This window comes from Nerophis ophidion, linkage group LG01 (assembly GCF_033978795.1).
Source record: "Nerophis ophidion isolate RoL-2023_Sa linkage group LG01, RoL_Noph_v1.0, whole genome shotgun sequence".
NCBI classification, from domain to species: Eukaryota; Metazoa; Chordata; class Actinopteri; order Syngnathiformes; family Syngnathidae; genus Nerophis; species Nerophis ophidion.
The window spans coordinates 24,681,622-24,697,971 of record NC_084611.1 but is presented as its reverse complement, the minus strand read 5'-3'; the positions used below and the strand labels follow the sequence as shown (position 1 = coordinate 24,697,971).

The 16,350-nt window shown below is 37.3% G+C and overlaps 2 protein-coding genes across 2 annotated transcripts in view; both read left to right on the top strand.

Moving 5' to 3' along the window:
• The first annotated feature begins 256 nt into the window (after positions 1-256).
• Positions 257-9,460, top strand: pheta1 (PH domain containing endocytic trafficking adaptor 1). The gene is made up of 2 exons (XM_061899522.1): positions 257-423; positions 5,625-9,460. The coding sequence occupies exon 2, from the start codon at positions 5,666-5,668 to the stop codon at positions 6,509-6,511; it is 846 nt and encodes a 281-aa protein (XP_061755506.1). The 5' UTR covers positions 257-423; positions 5,625-5,665; the 3' UTR covers positions 6,512-9,460.
• A 5,576-nt stretch (positions 9,461-15,036) lies between these two features.
• Positions 15,037-16,350, top strand: part of sh2b3 (SH2B adaptor protein 3) — a 127,769-nt gene continuing 126,455 nt past the window's right edge. The window contains exon 1 of the mRNA XM_061899521.1: positions 15,037-15,419. The gene's annotated coding sequence lies outside the window, so the exon portion shown is untranslated. The remainder of the gene's footprint in view (positions 15,420-16,350) is intronic.

Below are 16,350 nucleotides of genomic sequence, written 5' to 3'. Positions count from 1 at the left end.
AATTTAAAGAGCCTCAAATATAGCACATTGACAAGGATCTATAATAACAATTCACAATAACATGTTTTTTTGGCTAAAGTAAAAATGTGAATGTTGTGTCAATGCGCGGCAAATGTCTACAAAAAATATTTAAAATACAGAATAGTATTCATGCAGAGGTTGTGGCCACAAGCCAGACAGCCGGCATCCCACCTTGCCAAAGGCAGTGGAGTGCGCTTGTTTTACTCCCATTCATTTGGATGCCACCCGCACAAGAACGAGAAGGGAAGCAGCAACTCACAAAGCCCGCCCATCTAGCTGGCTTCCGTACTGCAACATGAGCGCTCCTCGTTGGTCATGTGACCTGGAAAAAATGGGAGAAAGAAGGAAGATAAATGTTTGTTCAACGTGGATTTGCCCGAGACTGACAATCTTTTCTAACGGGTAACGTCTTTAAAAATATCATTTATTAAAAGTGTGTTTATCCACGGGGGTGCTCACAGTGCTCGTTGACATCGCCGCTGAGGGTATTTTATGTTTATGTAAAAAGTGTACGGTACGTTCTTGAGTCAGTCAAATGGGAAGAAAACGGTTCACCGTTTGTAGTAAAAAAAAAGAAAATTGTAGTAGTTTCAAATACTTTTATTTGAGCGTTGCTTGCCTTTAATGTCGACATTTTTACAGTGACAAAAAAGTGCTGATGTGCCAAAAAAAGATGGCAACAAAGAAGCCTGAATCATTAGCTGGGGGGGACAGCTCACATCGACGTGTTGTTTTCCATCTTTTCCTTGAAGTGTGGAGCTATGAGATTTTAAGGCTTTTAAAACAGAAGACTTGACATCTAAGTCAGAAATAATTAAATACGAAGGAGCATTTCCTTACTTGGTGGCCTAGTGCGATTATTTACTCAACCGTAGAGAGTACCAGGCGGCTATCAGGTTAAGCTTGTACTGTTATTTTCAATTGTTATTCTTATGTACTGTATTTCTTTGAATTTAAAACTTATTCTCTCTCCTGCGCTTACCAAAGGCATGCGGTAAAAGTAAGTATGCGCTAGTTATTTTAAAACCTCTTCTCACTCCTCCGGCACTTACCAAAGGTATGCAGTAAAAATTTGAGTGTGATGTAAGTTTGGTCCTTAAATCCTACTGAATAGCTCATAATCGTCTTCCCTTTATGCAATTTCAAATGACCCCTATTGAAATCTGCCTCCTCCATTTTGAAAATGATGACAGGGGAAGTATCACTTGTGACATCACGAGTTTGACCAGGCGGTAATACTAAGCATACGCTAATTATTTTGGGAAGCGAGTTTTACCCGGCAGTAATTCAAGGCAGGCGCATACTATATGCCCTGCGGAAATTCAAGGAAATACGGTATATCATCTCAATGCAGGGCATACCTTTATAGTTGTACCTTGCCAATTAGCTAACATCATTATCAGTAAAGCCATTCATTAAAACTGGAGATGTCCGATAACGGCTTTTTTGCCGATATTCCGATACCGATTTATACAGTCGTGGAATTAACACATTGTAATACCTAATTTTGTTGTGATGCCCCGCTGGATGCATTAAACCAGACCTGGGCATATTAAGGCCCGGGGGCCACATGCGGCCCGTTAATCTTTTCAATCTGGCCCGCCGGACATTCCCAAATATTTTTTTTAGATCTTTAAGGATGGAAAGTGTAGCTGCCAGTATGATGTGCAGTGATGTTTTTCTAATGACCGTAAGTCTTCAACTGTACAAAGTATTTCAATGGTTGGAATCTGTTCTTTTGGATGATATACCAGTTACTATGGTAATCTAATTAGTTACTATGGTAATCTACGTCACAGCAGCTCAGACGAGGCACAAAGCAGTGTGGGTGGGGAGCGTTTCCACAGACAAGGTAGGAGATTTTCACAAAAAAGTTCTAAAGCTTAGTGATATATGAGATATATAAGATTTTAGGTGGGTTTATTTTGTACTCTTCGCGTTCATATTTCATTGTTTGTTGCATTTTTGTTGAGTTTCACTTGATTGTAAAATATGTCGATCAATAGGGGGTGTCACATTCATATTTTGTCAATATTCAGTGTTTTATCGTTCATAGAAAATGTTAAAATTCCATTACGTTTTTTAAGACGGTCTGTCATAATGTTTTCAGCATTCAATCAGACATTATTGTGAGGTTTTGTATTAGTGTACCTGAAAATCGATATACCGGCCCCCAGACACCTTTATTTCTCTAAATGTGGCCCTCGAGTCAAAACAATTGCCCAGGCCTGCATTAAACAATGTAACAAGGTTTTCCAAAAATAAATCAACTCAAGTTATGGAAAAAAAAATGCGAACATGGCATTGCCTTATGTATTCTTGAAGTAACAAAGTGTTTAAGGGACGGCGTGGCGCGGTGGGAGAGTGGCCGTGCGCAACCCGAGGGTCCCTGGTTCAAATCCCACCTAGTACCAACCTCGTCACGTCCGTTGTGTCCTGAGCAAGACACTTCACCCTTGCTCCTGATGGGTGCTGGTTGGCGCCTTGCATGGCAGCTCCCTCCATCAGTGTGTGAATGTGTGTGTGAATGGGTAAATGTGGAAGTAGTGTCAAAGCGCTTTGAGTACCTTGAAGGTAGAAAAGCGCTATACAAGTACAACCCATTTATTATTTTTTTAACATGCCTCAAAACAGCAGCTTGGAATTTGGGACATGCTCTCTCTGAGAGAGCATGAGGAGGTTGAGGTGGGGGGGTGGGAGGTAGCGTGGGGTGTATATTGTAGCGTCCCGGAAGAGTTAGTGCTGCGAGGGGTTCTGGGTATTTGTTCTGTTGTTTATGTTGTGTTACGGTGCAGATGTTCTCCCAAAATGTGTTTGTCATTCTTGTTTAGTGTGGGTTAACAGGGTGGCACATATTTGTAACCGTGTTAAAGTTGTTTAGACGGCCACCCTCAGTGTGACCTTTATGGCTGTTGACCAAGTATACAAGGCATTCACTTTTGTGTGTGTAAAGCCGTAGATATTATGTGATTGGGCCGGCCCGCAAAGGCAGTGCCTTTAAGTTTTATTGGCGCTGTGTACTTCTCCCTACGTCCGTGTACCACTCCGTACAGCGGCGTTGTAAAAAGTCATACATTTTACTTTTTGAAACCGATACCGATAATTTCCGATATTACATTTTAGAGCATTTATCTGCCAATTATATTGGCTGTCCGATATTATCGGACATCTCTAATTAAAACAAAAACAAAATACTATGTTTTTGCTTGACAATCTTCTATGTAACTGCTGTTTTTGAGAAAAACGGAAATGTGAAGTGAATTATGTTTATATACAATCTTTCACTAGAGGCTATGCATCAGGGATGTCAAATGTATGGCCCGTGAACTTGTTTTACCCAGTCCGTGGGATCGATCAATCAATTAAAGTTTATTTATATAAGCCCTTAATTACTAAGGTCTCAAAGGGCTGGACAAGCCACAACAACATTCTCGGCTCACATCCCACATCAGGGAAAGAAAAAACTCAACCCAATGGGCTACAATGAGAGACTTTGGAGGGGACCCCGGGCGACCGGTGCAATGGACGTTGAGTGTATCTAGTTATCAGTGTGAAAGGATGACTTTGCTAAGTATAAAAATGAGCCAAAGTTTTTTAATGAAAAAAACGGCTGTTCTAAATGTGTCCGCTAGATGTCGCAATAGCAATTCTTTGTATCTTTGTTGATGATGCTACATATGTACAAAATAAACCACGTTTTAGTGCACCAGTCGAGGTAAACGAGCAAACTACATAAATAATATCCTTTAATTTGATATTAAATATTATTTTTTTTATCTTGATAGACTGAAAATGAACACCAATGCGTTGACTGGTGAAGATTATCCCGTAATTTATTCAGAAAGTAAAAATAACGACAAATAAAAGTAGAATACTACTAACCGCAACATGTAAGTGTAAAAAAAAAAAAAAACATTATGATTTGTGCATTTTCAGAATGTGCTTTTTTTATTTTTAAACAAAGAAAACAATCTGAAGTTGTCTTTATTTTTAAGTTATTGTGCCGGGATTTTACCAGTCCTGCCCACTTGGGAGTAGATGTTTCTCCATGTGGCCCCCGATCTAAAATTGCTATACATACGGAAACCCATTATGTACATTTAAACCAGTGTGGGTGGCACCAGGGGTAGGTGGATAAAGCAGGGGTCCCCAAACTGCGGCCCGCCAGCATCCAAAATCCGGCCCGCGGGAAGTCCCAAGTTAAAAAAAAATTCTAATTATTATTTTTAAAATCTGTCCTTTCTAATCCATTTACCACCACCTTGTTACTCTCGGTGTCTCCTAGCCGCTCAGGCATATCATATTGTCTAAAAATGCATTTTCTTATCGATAACGTAACATCATGGCGCTCACACCGCAGCAACTGCGCACTCTTTCAGTCAATTAGTGCGCGAGGTATGTGTATATATATATATATATATATATATATATACACACACACACACACACAGCCCAGGCCCCGGCCAACCAAATGCGGCCCCCAAGTCAAAAAATCTGGGGACCTCTGGGGTAAAGTGTCTTGCCCAAGTACAAACGGCAGTGACTAGAATGGCTGAAGCCTCAAGTTGCTGGCACGACCACTCTACCAACCGAGCCACACCGTCCCATCAAAAATAATTTACAAGAGACTTTGCATGTGCTAATGAATTAATATCACGTTAGTTTTGGTAAAAGAGGATGCACTGTGTCCACGGTGTGTTGTTTACTGAAGGCGGTGACACAGTTTTATGGTAGCTCATGTGGCGCCAAAGCAAGGTTTACCCTATTGTGAAAGACTTAAAGGGGAACATTATCACCAAACCTATGCAAGCGTCAATATATACTTTGATGTTGTAGAAAAAAGACCATGTATTTTTTTAACCGATTTCCGAACTCTAAATGGGTGAATTTTGGCAAATTAAAAGCCTTTCTGTTTATCTGTCTTTTAGCGATGACGTCAGAACGTGACGTCACCGAGGTAACACACCCGCCATATTCATTTTCACATTACAAACACCGGGTCTCAGCTCTGTTATTTTCCGTTTTTTCGACTATTTTTTGGAACCTTGGAGACATCATGCCTCGTCGGTGTGTTGTCGGAGGGTGTAACAACACTAACAGGGAGGGATTCAAGTTGCACCACTGGCAAGAAATCTGCCGCCAGACCCCCATTGAATGTACCAAAGTGTCTTCACATTTGACCGGCAATGCTAAGACAGACATGGCACAGAGATGTATGGATAACCTGCAGATGCATTTGCAACGATTAAGTCAATGACCATCTGTTTCAATACATGCGTAATCTGTTGAATCGGTTAAACCGCTGAAATCCGAGTCTGAATCCGAGCTAATGTCGCTATATCTTGCTGTGGTAACCGCCATGTTGTTTGTTTTGGCAGCCCTGTATGACGTCACAGGGAAATGGATAGTGGTTTCGAAGATAGCTAAAATAAGGCTCTTTAAAGCTTTATTTAGGGATATTCCGGGACCGGTAACATTTTGAGAAAAAATTCAAAAAATACAACAAGCCACTGGGAACTGATTTTCATAATTTTTAACCCTTTTGAAATTGTGATAATGTTCCCCTTTAAACACCTAATGTCCGCCTTTCCACTGGCTTACAGATGAATAAAGCACCTGCAGAGGAAGAAGTGGAGGAGCGACGATGAAGCTGAACGAACGCAGCGTGGCTTACTACGCCACCTGCGACTCGCCGCCCGACAAGACGGGCTTCCTGTTCAAAAAGGGAGAGCGCAACACGGCCTACCACCGTCGCTGGTTTGTCCTGAAGGGCAACATGCTTTTCTACTTCGAGGAGCGGGAGAGCCGCGAGCCCATCGGCGTCATCATCCTGGAGGGCTGCACCGTGGAGCTCTGCGAGTCGGCCGAGGAGTTCGCATTCGCCATCAAATTTGACTGCGCCCGGTCGCGGGTGTACAAGATGGCGGCAGACAACCAGGCCGCCATGGAGTCGTGGGTGAAAGCGTTGTCACGGGCAAGCTTTGACTACATGAGGCTAGTGGTGAAGGAGCTGGAGAGGCAGCTGGAGGAGATCCAGGAGGCTGCCAACGGAAGCAGGGCAAGGATGTCCAAGCGAGGGTCCAAATCAAGATCTGGAGCGTCTTCGTCATCGTTATCCTCTTTATCATCATCTTCGAGCACCTCTTCCACAGCCGCCTCAGGACAAAAGACACACCAGGATGATTCCCAGCTCGTATCTGGATCTTACAGAGAGAACGGTGTAGCGTGGAGCAAACCACACTTAGCTAACGGTACCCCCGACGGAGTGTCCTCCCTTGTGGCCTGGGAGGGAGGGGCTGACCCTGGGAACGGCTGCTTTGGGATGGATCACCGGGCCAACGGGGCCAAAGCGCCACCTGTGCCACCCAGAAGAAGAGGAGCCTCTCTGGAGAGCCCCGTCTGCCCTGGCACCGGATGCTTTACCAAGCTTCACGACTGGTACGGCCTGGAGGTGGAGGAACTGAGGGCCCAGTGGCTGCAGAACCAATAAACTTCTGGAAGAATTTATCATTCCGGTGGTTGAAGCCTACCCAAGCTGACTTAATGAAAAAGGAAGACGGCATTATTTACCGATCGCTGCACAATTGTATTGCAGTTGCAAGTCAGCTGTGTGAACCACTACACTATGAAATACATCATTCCTTACTAACAAATGCTTTGCTTCACCGCTCAGAGAGGACTTAATAGGAAATGATGCTACATCCTGTCTGGCACAGGAGGAGGAATCAATCTTGCCTTATTTACTTTACAGTCTGGGTGGTAGTCACAAAATATCACAGATTCATTGCTTAATGAAACAAAATAACTCTTGAGAATTATGTAGCTTACTTTCACTGCATGTCTTAATGTCTCATAATTTAGTGCCTCTGCGTTTACTTTTAGGTGACCTATATCCATTGTACTTACATTCCCTGAACACCTCGAGTAACACATGGCTACAGAAAGGGTCGATACATACGTAAGCATTGCTGTTCAGTTTGACTTGGACTGACTCTGTAAAAGCAAATGTGTTGTTTTTTATCTGTGACATTCAAGTATTTCAAAGTCCTCAGAGAGCAAAAGAAAATATGATTATATATAGTGAGCATTTTAATTCCTGAGGCACAACTTTTGACTGTGATCGCAATTTGTATCCTCTTCTTTTTCTTTTCTGTTTTTAATTGTAACCTTTCGAGTTAGTCCTTTTACCTCTTCTATGTAGCCATGGAAACGATTGGAGAATGGTTAGGATCTATTTTGGAACACTGACCAAATGGGGCGTACTTTTTTTGTGGAACGCACTTATGCACTCTTATATCTATGTGGAAGTATACAATTCTAAAAAATGTAAAGGCATTCTGGGTACCGTATTTGAGTATAAGTCGCTCCGGAGTATACGTCGCACCGGCCGAAAATGCATAATGAAGAAGAAAAAAATCATATATCAGTCACACTGGAGTATAAGTCGCATTTTTGGGGGAAATTTATTTGATAAAACCCAACACCAATAATAGACATTTGAAAGGCAATTTAAAATAAAGAATAGTGAACAACAGGTTGAATAAGTGAACGTTATATGACGCATAAATAACCAACTGGGAAGGTGCCTGGTATGTTAACATAACATATTATGGTAAGAGTCATTCAAATAACTATAACATATAGAACATGCTATACGTTTACCAAACAATGTGTCACTCCTAATCGCTAAATCCCATGAAATCTTTTACGTCTAGTGTCTTACGTGAATGAGCTAAATAATAATATTTGATATTTTGCGGTAATGTGTTAATAATTTCACACATAAGTCGCTCCTGAGTATAGGTCGCACCCCTGGCCAAACTATGAAAAAAACTGCGACTTATAGTCCGAAAAACACTGTAAATGTTTTTTTGTCTTTTTAATTAACATTTTAATTGGCTTTTTACTACTTTTTATTGCAAATTTCGCTGTGCTCTAGTTTGCTCAACCAATCTAAAGGAATCAAAACAATGATAAAGAGCTTCTTTAAATATGCTTTGGATAAGGAACTTCATGTCAAAATGTAAAAACTTGCATAAAAAATGGATACACATATACTATAACTTACAATTAGGCTAAATTATGATTATTATGGGGGTTAAGTTTATGCTTATGACATCTGGCTCTCGATTACAATTTTTTTCCATTCTATTTGCTAAAATTGCAGCGTGAGGATTTTTGACTGTGTTTATTTTCCGCTTACTCTGCCATGACATGTAGTTGTAGTGGGCCACATTGAAGAATGTGGAAAATTGGGTTACTTGAAGCGTGTAGTCTAACCATTGCACAAAACAACACTGCTTCCAAGAGTAGTGTAGTGTGTATATATGCTTTTGCAATCATAATTTAGTGGGGTTTCTTTTAATCCAATTTAAGTAAAGAAACGGATGCGGACCATGGCTGAAATCATATGTTGGTATCCAGGTGTTTTCAGCTTTATTCAGTTTTTTGCTTGTGGCTTAAAAATATGTATTGGTAAGGTTTACTGGATTAAATTGGGGCCCTTTATCGTTTGGCTGCACAATGAAATAATTTTGTTTATTCATAGTTCACAAAGAGAGTGTTGTTATCAACGAGCATGTAAGCTTGTAGTTCTTCTTCCATGCTGGAAGTTGCACGCCAGTACTTCCACGGTGACTAAGTCAGTGCACATTCACAAGGCATTTACTTTGCTGTTGCTTTATATTTATTTTTATAAGCATTTTCCAGTCAAATGTTTTTATAGGACCACGTTCATTTCTATTTTAGAAGTCATGTTTTTTTTTTCTCTCGGTGAGAATTTTTAACCATGGTTGGGTGCTTCAGCCTGCATCGATGCACAGCATTAACATTATTGTCGCACATTTGACTTTCCTAAAAATAATGTTACATAGGGGATGTTAATTTTTTATTATTGCATTTTTACAATGGACATTTGCATGAACTTGGAATCAGATCCCTTTTTATTGACCTCAACTGACATTGGCCTTTTATATATCTTCATAAATAATACTGTATGTTGATATAAACTTAAGAATTAACGATTAAAACGAACCAATTATCCTGTTTAAAGACTCTAGTGAGATGTTTCAGTTTTAGTAATGTTACTTCAATGTCATAAACAGTGTTCCTTCTATTTGCACGTGTTGTTAAAAGTAACCAATAATACCAAACCTATTATTGTGCTCTCAAAAATCTGACAAAATAATCTGTTTGTATTTAAACTTTATTTAATTATGATTAATTTAATCACTGTGTAATACATCGAAAAAGTGCCAGTTTGGTCATGAAAATTTCACATTAAAATTTAATTTTTTTCTGTTTTTTCATAACATTGAAACATATTTTACAGATAAGTATTATGAATAATCAATATTGACGAATATTGTGATATTCATGGTACTTTCAATTCCAATTGTTTGTTACTGTAAATGACCTAATAAACTGTTGACATATGGAATTGTTTGTGCTCCATTCTGAGTAGTTTGTTCTACATTGTGACCCTATTTAGACTTACCATGAATTGATTTACGTGGACCCCGACTTAAACAAGTTGAAAAACGTATTCGGGCGTTACCATTTTGTGGTCAATTGTACTGTGCAATCTACTAATAAAAGTTTCAATCTGTTAATCAATCAAAGCGTATAGCATAAATAGGCTTACAAGTTGTTACGACCACATGTCCGATTTTACAACATTCCAGCTATTTACGGCTTGATATTTTTCCGTACACGTGTGTTACCTATTTCTGCTTTCTTTTAACCAACGACGAGCCCGCTGGTTGGCTACATTGTTTTTTTTTTTTCATTTTTCATTTAATTTTTTATTGACATCCAGCATCACACATTCCTATCAATTACATCATATTTACATATATCATATATTTGTTGTTTACATCCCCCATCCCCAAAAAGAAAAAAACAGCAAGAAAACACAATAATATTTACAGATAACTCAATTAAATAAAATAAAAAATATTAATGAATTAATAATAATAATCAGAAATAAAATTAATATTGGTTTGCTACATTGTTAACATAATATGACAACTAGTTTAGAACCAAAAAAATTGAACTTTTTACAACGTTAGCGTCTAATAGTTCAGGGTAATTAACCCGTAAAGTTGTTTTTTTTGCTTTTGTATTTGTTTTGATTTTTTATGTCCTGTCCAGCTTCTCAGGCAAATCATATAGTTGATGTAGATGCCCATATCGGCTGTTCAGATTTACTTTACAAAAGAGAAGTGTGGGATACGTCTCTTGTTGCCTCATTTGTATTTGACTTTATTAAATGTATTTATATTATCATTTGGTGCAGCCGGGCCGGAGCAGGATGGGATAGAAAGAGGAAAAAAAAGGAAGACAGAGAGGGAAATTGTGGGGATTAGAGGGAGATTTGACAGAGAGACAAAAACAACAGCAAACACAACAATAACAACAACAACAATAGAACAACACCAACACATACGATATGTACAAAGATGATCATAAAACAGATAGCAAAGAAGCAGTTAGTGAAATAAATAATAATATAGAAATGACAATGAGCATTTTTACACTACAACTGGAGCAATACAAATACCAATAGAAAAAGCGCTATTGATCATGAACAATACCAATAGTTTATCTCTATTATCAACAATACAGTTGTAAAGTTAACCACATCAGACTGTGATGGAATGTGCATGAGACTGTTCAGTAGCAATTTTTTTTTTAACTTTTATTCATAAATTTCAACATTCACAAACAGACGAGAAACAATAATCAAAATAAGTACAAAAACAGTACACAACTGTACAAAATAAAACAGCACCAAGGGGTTATTAAATTCAAAGTAACTAAAATAGAATATATATATATATATATATATATATATATATATATATATTCTATTTTAGATACTTTGAATATATATATTATATTTTAGTTAATTTGAATATATATATATATAAAATAAAAAAAGTGCAAAGCCATAGGCTCACTCAATTTCAGTAAATAACTTAAATTTGGAACACAGCATTGTCGTTTTCACAGCTTTTTTTGTTGTTAGAGGTAGAGAGTGTTTTAATGTAGAGTTCTAAATCTTTTTTTATAGGCACAAAAGACAGGTCGGGTATTGAGAAACTTACATGTATGAATATAGAACTTAGCCAATAGATGAGGTTGCAAAGGTAAAATTCCTTTTCAAATTTTTGTTGTTCAACAGCAAAATAGGTTGGTACCTGTAGGTCTCTACAACGTCACCATTAAGAAGGCTACAATTGGAACTTTCTAGCAAGCTTAGTCCAGTTAAGAAAGTTTAAAAAAATATTGTACACACAAACATACATACAAGACTACGGATGCCCATAAGGGACATTCACAAAAAAATCCACAGTATGTTCCTGTCGCTTTTTTTTTTAATTTTTTTTTAATTTTTAAACAAAGAAGGCAGTTATAGTTCGTCCCTCATCCTGGTGTAAGTGTTTTTTTTATTATCGTAGCCATCCATCAATACCTACCACTTGGCAACACTAGATGTCACTGTGTATCAGTCTAACTATTTGCCTGCTTTACTAGGCACCACTTTGCAGCTTAAATAGAATCTAAAATGTATATTTGGAATGTTGTATCAGCTTTATTTCACAGTTTTTGATAAACGTTTGTATATGTATATTTTGTCATTATAGCATGTATAGTACTGTAAGCTAATCACGCAATATGGAACATAAATTTGAATATATATTACTGTATTTCCTGGAATTGCCGCTGGGGCGCTAATTAATTTAAAACCTCTTCTCACTCCTGGGCTTACCAAAGGCATGTGGTAAAAGTAAGCATGCGCTATCTATTTTAAGACCTCTTCTCACTCCGGCACTTACCAAAGGTATGCAGTAAAAATTTGAGTGTGATGTAAGCTTGGACCTTAAATCCTACTGAAAAGCTTTCCTTCATGCGATTTCAAATTACCGGTATTGAAATCAGCCTCCTCCATTTTGAAAAGGATGACAGAGGAAGTGTCACTTGTGATGTCACGAGTTTGACCAGGCGGTAATAATTAGCATGCGCTAATTATTTTGGGAAGCGAGTGGTAATTCAAGGCAGGTGCGTACTATATGCCCTGCGGCAGTTCAAGGAAATACGGTATAAATGTTAAAAGAATGATGTAAGATGATTTGACTTTTACCGAATCCCTCGAAAGTGTTGGACTAACATAAACTTCTTCCTGCCCTGCGGTATCAAAATAAAAGATTAACTTCATTGAGAGGGGATTGACCAGCTGCATTAAGCTGCATTAAACTGTTAGGTTTACTGTACATGAACCAAAACAGTGTGTTTATTCAGAATCTGCTCATCAAATGAACACCACATGACTAGTCCAACCCACAAATATCACTAATCAAATTGAATTAGCCACAAGATTAGTCATACTTATGTAATGTTTGAAGACATGTAATTGCTTTCCTCTCAGAGAAATCAAAAATTGATCACTCGCTGAATATTAAATCAAAACAAGCTCAGTCTTTTATACTGCATCTACTGTATATTTAAAGTAAGGCACAACATAAGAGAGCTTTTAGATTTTTTTAAATTTAATTATAATTAATTTCCTATCCAACAGAGCACGAAATGATGTGATTTTGGTCAGAACGATAAGACTTTATAGTTATGGTTAAAGTTTTAGACTGATCTAGCATAGGAATGGAGTGTCAGTCCATCATAAGACCCTTCAACCTCAGGTCACGCCTATTGTATTACTATCCATCCATCCATCCATTTTCTACCGCTTATTCCCTTTGAGGTCTCGGGGGGCGCTGGTGCCAATCTCTGTTACAATTGGGCGGAAGGCGGTGTACACCCTGGACAAGTCGCCACCTCATTGCAGACTTGTGTTATTACTGTGTAGTAAATTAGATGAAAAGCAGATTTTCTAAGAGACAAAAGAACCAAAAGCACCAGTAAAAATAAAAATAGATTCCTCACGATAAGCAGTTGTGAGAGTTGTGCAACACTCATTTTGAAAGGTTATCGTTATTGGACCTCATATTTCATTGTGTAATAGTTTGTGGCATCTTTTTTTAGCTGAGGCCTTGTTGTAATGACAATTAATCATATACTTTTATTATATAAAAGATATGTCAAATTTATTGATAATTTAACGCAAACAATCCAAAAATATATGTTTCCATTAATATATCTTCTTTATTCTATTCGGATTATGACCTTGTTGCAGTAATATTTAATTATTAGATGTTTTTATTATTAGATGTTTTTATTATTTTTTACATTATTTAATAATATTATTTTAATATTTCTAAATAGAGGATTAGATCATTATTTAAAAAAACACTGTAACGAACATTACACAGAATACCATTGTGTGCTCAAATATCAGTACAATTATCATTATTATTCTGCTGATAAATATATAAAATTATGTGAATTTTCAGACAGGCAACAATGTAGTAAATTAGCAGCAATTTACATATAAGGTAGCACATATTGTTGCTCAAGAGCCCTCCAAGAACACAAACTTTGTTTGTTGTCTTACTTTTATTTTTACTTTTTCTATAACCTTAGGTTTGAATACGCAAAATTAAAATACAGAAACATTAATTAAAACATTTCATACAAAAAATATCGAATTTAAATAGTTTATTCTTTATTCTAATGATTTAAATTTACTATTAAAATAAATTAAAACATATTATAAAATATTGACTCCAGGTTGCATTATAAGTATAGAACACCCGAACAGACAAAAGGTAAATAAGTTAAGATACACATTAAAAAATGAAAACAACATATATATTTAAATAATCATAATATATTAAGACCTTAAATTCTAAGCAAAGTGAATATTTTGAAAAACCTAGACATTTTTTTCTGATACCTACTTTTTGGTATTGTGTTCCATATATTGGGGGATTCATTTAAATGATTACTGTTACTACAATGCTATTTTAGCTATTTTTAATCAATAATGGTAAACATGAATTGAATAACGTGGACCCCGACTCAAACAAGTTGAAAAACGTATTCGGGTGTTACCATTTATTGGTCAATTGTAGGGAATATGTATGTAACAGTGCCAAATCACCACCCAGGGAAACAAAAGGGTATGTAACGGAAACTAATAGAGTGGAACCTATTTACTAGGGGTGTGGGAAAAAATCGATTCGAATACGAATCGAATCGAATACGTTGTGCGATTCAGAATCGATTCTCATTTTTAAATCCAACAAACCACTACACAGCAATACCATAACAATGCAATCCAATTCCAAAACCAAACCTGACCCAGCAACACTCAGAACTGCAATAAACAGAGCAATTGAGAAGACACAAACACGACACAGAACAAACCAAAAGTAGTGAAACAAAAATGAATATTATCAACAACAGTATCAATACTAGTTACAATTTCAGCATAGTTGTGATTAAAAATCCCTCATTGACATTATCATTAGACATTTATAAGAATAATAAAAAAGAACAATAGTGTCACAGTGGCTTACACTTGCCTCACATCTCATAAGCTTGACAACACACTGTGTCCAATATTTTCACAATGATAAAAGAAGTCATATTTTTGGTCCGTTTAATAATTAAACAAATTTACATTATTGCAATGGTTGATAAAACATTGTCCTTTACAATTATAAAAGCTTTTTATTTATTTAAATCTACTACTCTGCTCGGAAAAAATATCGTTTTTGAATCGAGAATCCAATCGAATCGAAAAAGTCGATACATTATCGAATCGTGACCCCAATAATCGATATAGAATTGAATCGTGGGACACCCAAAGATTCGCAGCCCTACTATTTTACAATGAGAGACACTTTTGGGGAAGTTCACAAGAAAAAATCATGTTACCAAAATTAAAATAACATTAAATAAAATTTAGCTGAGCTACATGTACTGTACTGTGCAATCTACTAATAAAAGTTTCAATAAATCAAAACAAAAAACATAAAAGTTAACCCAACAAGTCACGCGTTTTACCTTGCCTTTACTTTGGTGAGGCGGAAGTAACGACGCGCTCTTGTGAAATTCCTCTAACTTGTCACGATTGGACAGTGGCGGTGGGTTTTTTTTTTCGGTGTGCGGAAACGAGGGGTCGCCACTTTTCTTTTTTTTCCGCGTCAAGTTCGTGCCAGAAACTTTTTTTTCTCTCCTCTCCTCTTCTTTAAAAAAAAAAAAAGAAAAAAAAAAGTGGGGCAGACATTGGCAACACGCTCACAATGGAAGCCACCGAAGCGACGTTGTGTGCCTCGTACTCTTCTTCCCGTTGACTTTCTCTTCTTTTAGTTTGGTTCGCCATTTTCGACTAACTTTTTTTCTTTAGCTTTTACGCCACATTTCCGTTATGCGAAGTCCAAACTGTTGTGTTGTCGACGTGCTGCGGTGGGTGCCCATCCGAGATAACGGAGAACGTGAGTACACGCTACACTCTTTTACCAACTTCCAAACATGTCCGTCACATTCTAAAATGCATTTTATATGCTTTAAAAAGTCGTTAAATATGCGTCTGTGAAGTTTAAAAAAAGAACTGGCCTTCTCGTAAAGTTTTCTCTGAAGCGTTTGGCATCTCATAAGACCTTCACTTTCCACTGGTTATTGTATATGAGTATTTTAAAGAAGCAAGTTACACGAATTTTGTGACGCTGTCATTTTAAATTAGATTTTTTTTTTGGGGCGGTCACCATGGCAATAACGCATACAAGTTCATTACAAACATTCAGCAAAGTTAGCATGTAGCAGCTCAGGCTTCTGCTACTGTAACTTTACTGGAAAACATACTATTTTAAGATGTTGACTTGCCCAGATAATTGTTAAACTTGTATACATTGTTATGAGAACATCACAGAATTAAAGGCCTACTGAAATGAGATTTTCTTATTTAAACGGGGATAGCAGGTCCATTCTATGTGTCATACTTGATCATTTCGCGATATTGCCTTATTTTTGCTGAAAGAATTTAGTAGAGAACATCCACGATAAAGTTCGCAACTTTTGATGCTGACAAAAAAGCCCTGCCTTTACCGGAAGTCGCACACGATGACGTCACAAGTGTGAGGACTCTTCACATATTCACATTGATTTTAATGGTAGCCTCCAACAAAATGTGCTATTCGGACCGGGAAAACAACAATTTCCCCATTAATGTGAGCGAGAATTAAAGATTCGTGTTTGAGGATATTGATAGCGACGGACTAGAAAAAAAAATCCAATTCAGATGTTTTAGACACATTTACTAGGATAATTCTGAAAAATCCCTTATCGTTCTATTGTGTTGCTAGTGTTTTAGTGAGTTTAACAGTACCTGATAGTCGGAGGTGTGTCTCCACGGGTGTCTTGACGCCA

Bases quoted from the DNA above. Each gene is read 5' to 3' on its own strand.
- pheta1 (XM_061899522.1), top strand. From the start codon at position 5,666: ATGAAGCTGAACGAACGCAGCGTGGCTTACTACGCCACCTGCGACTCG.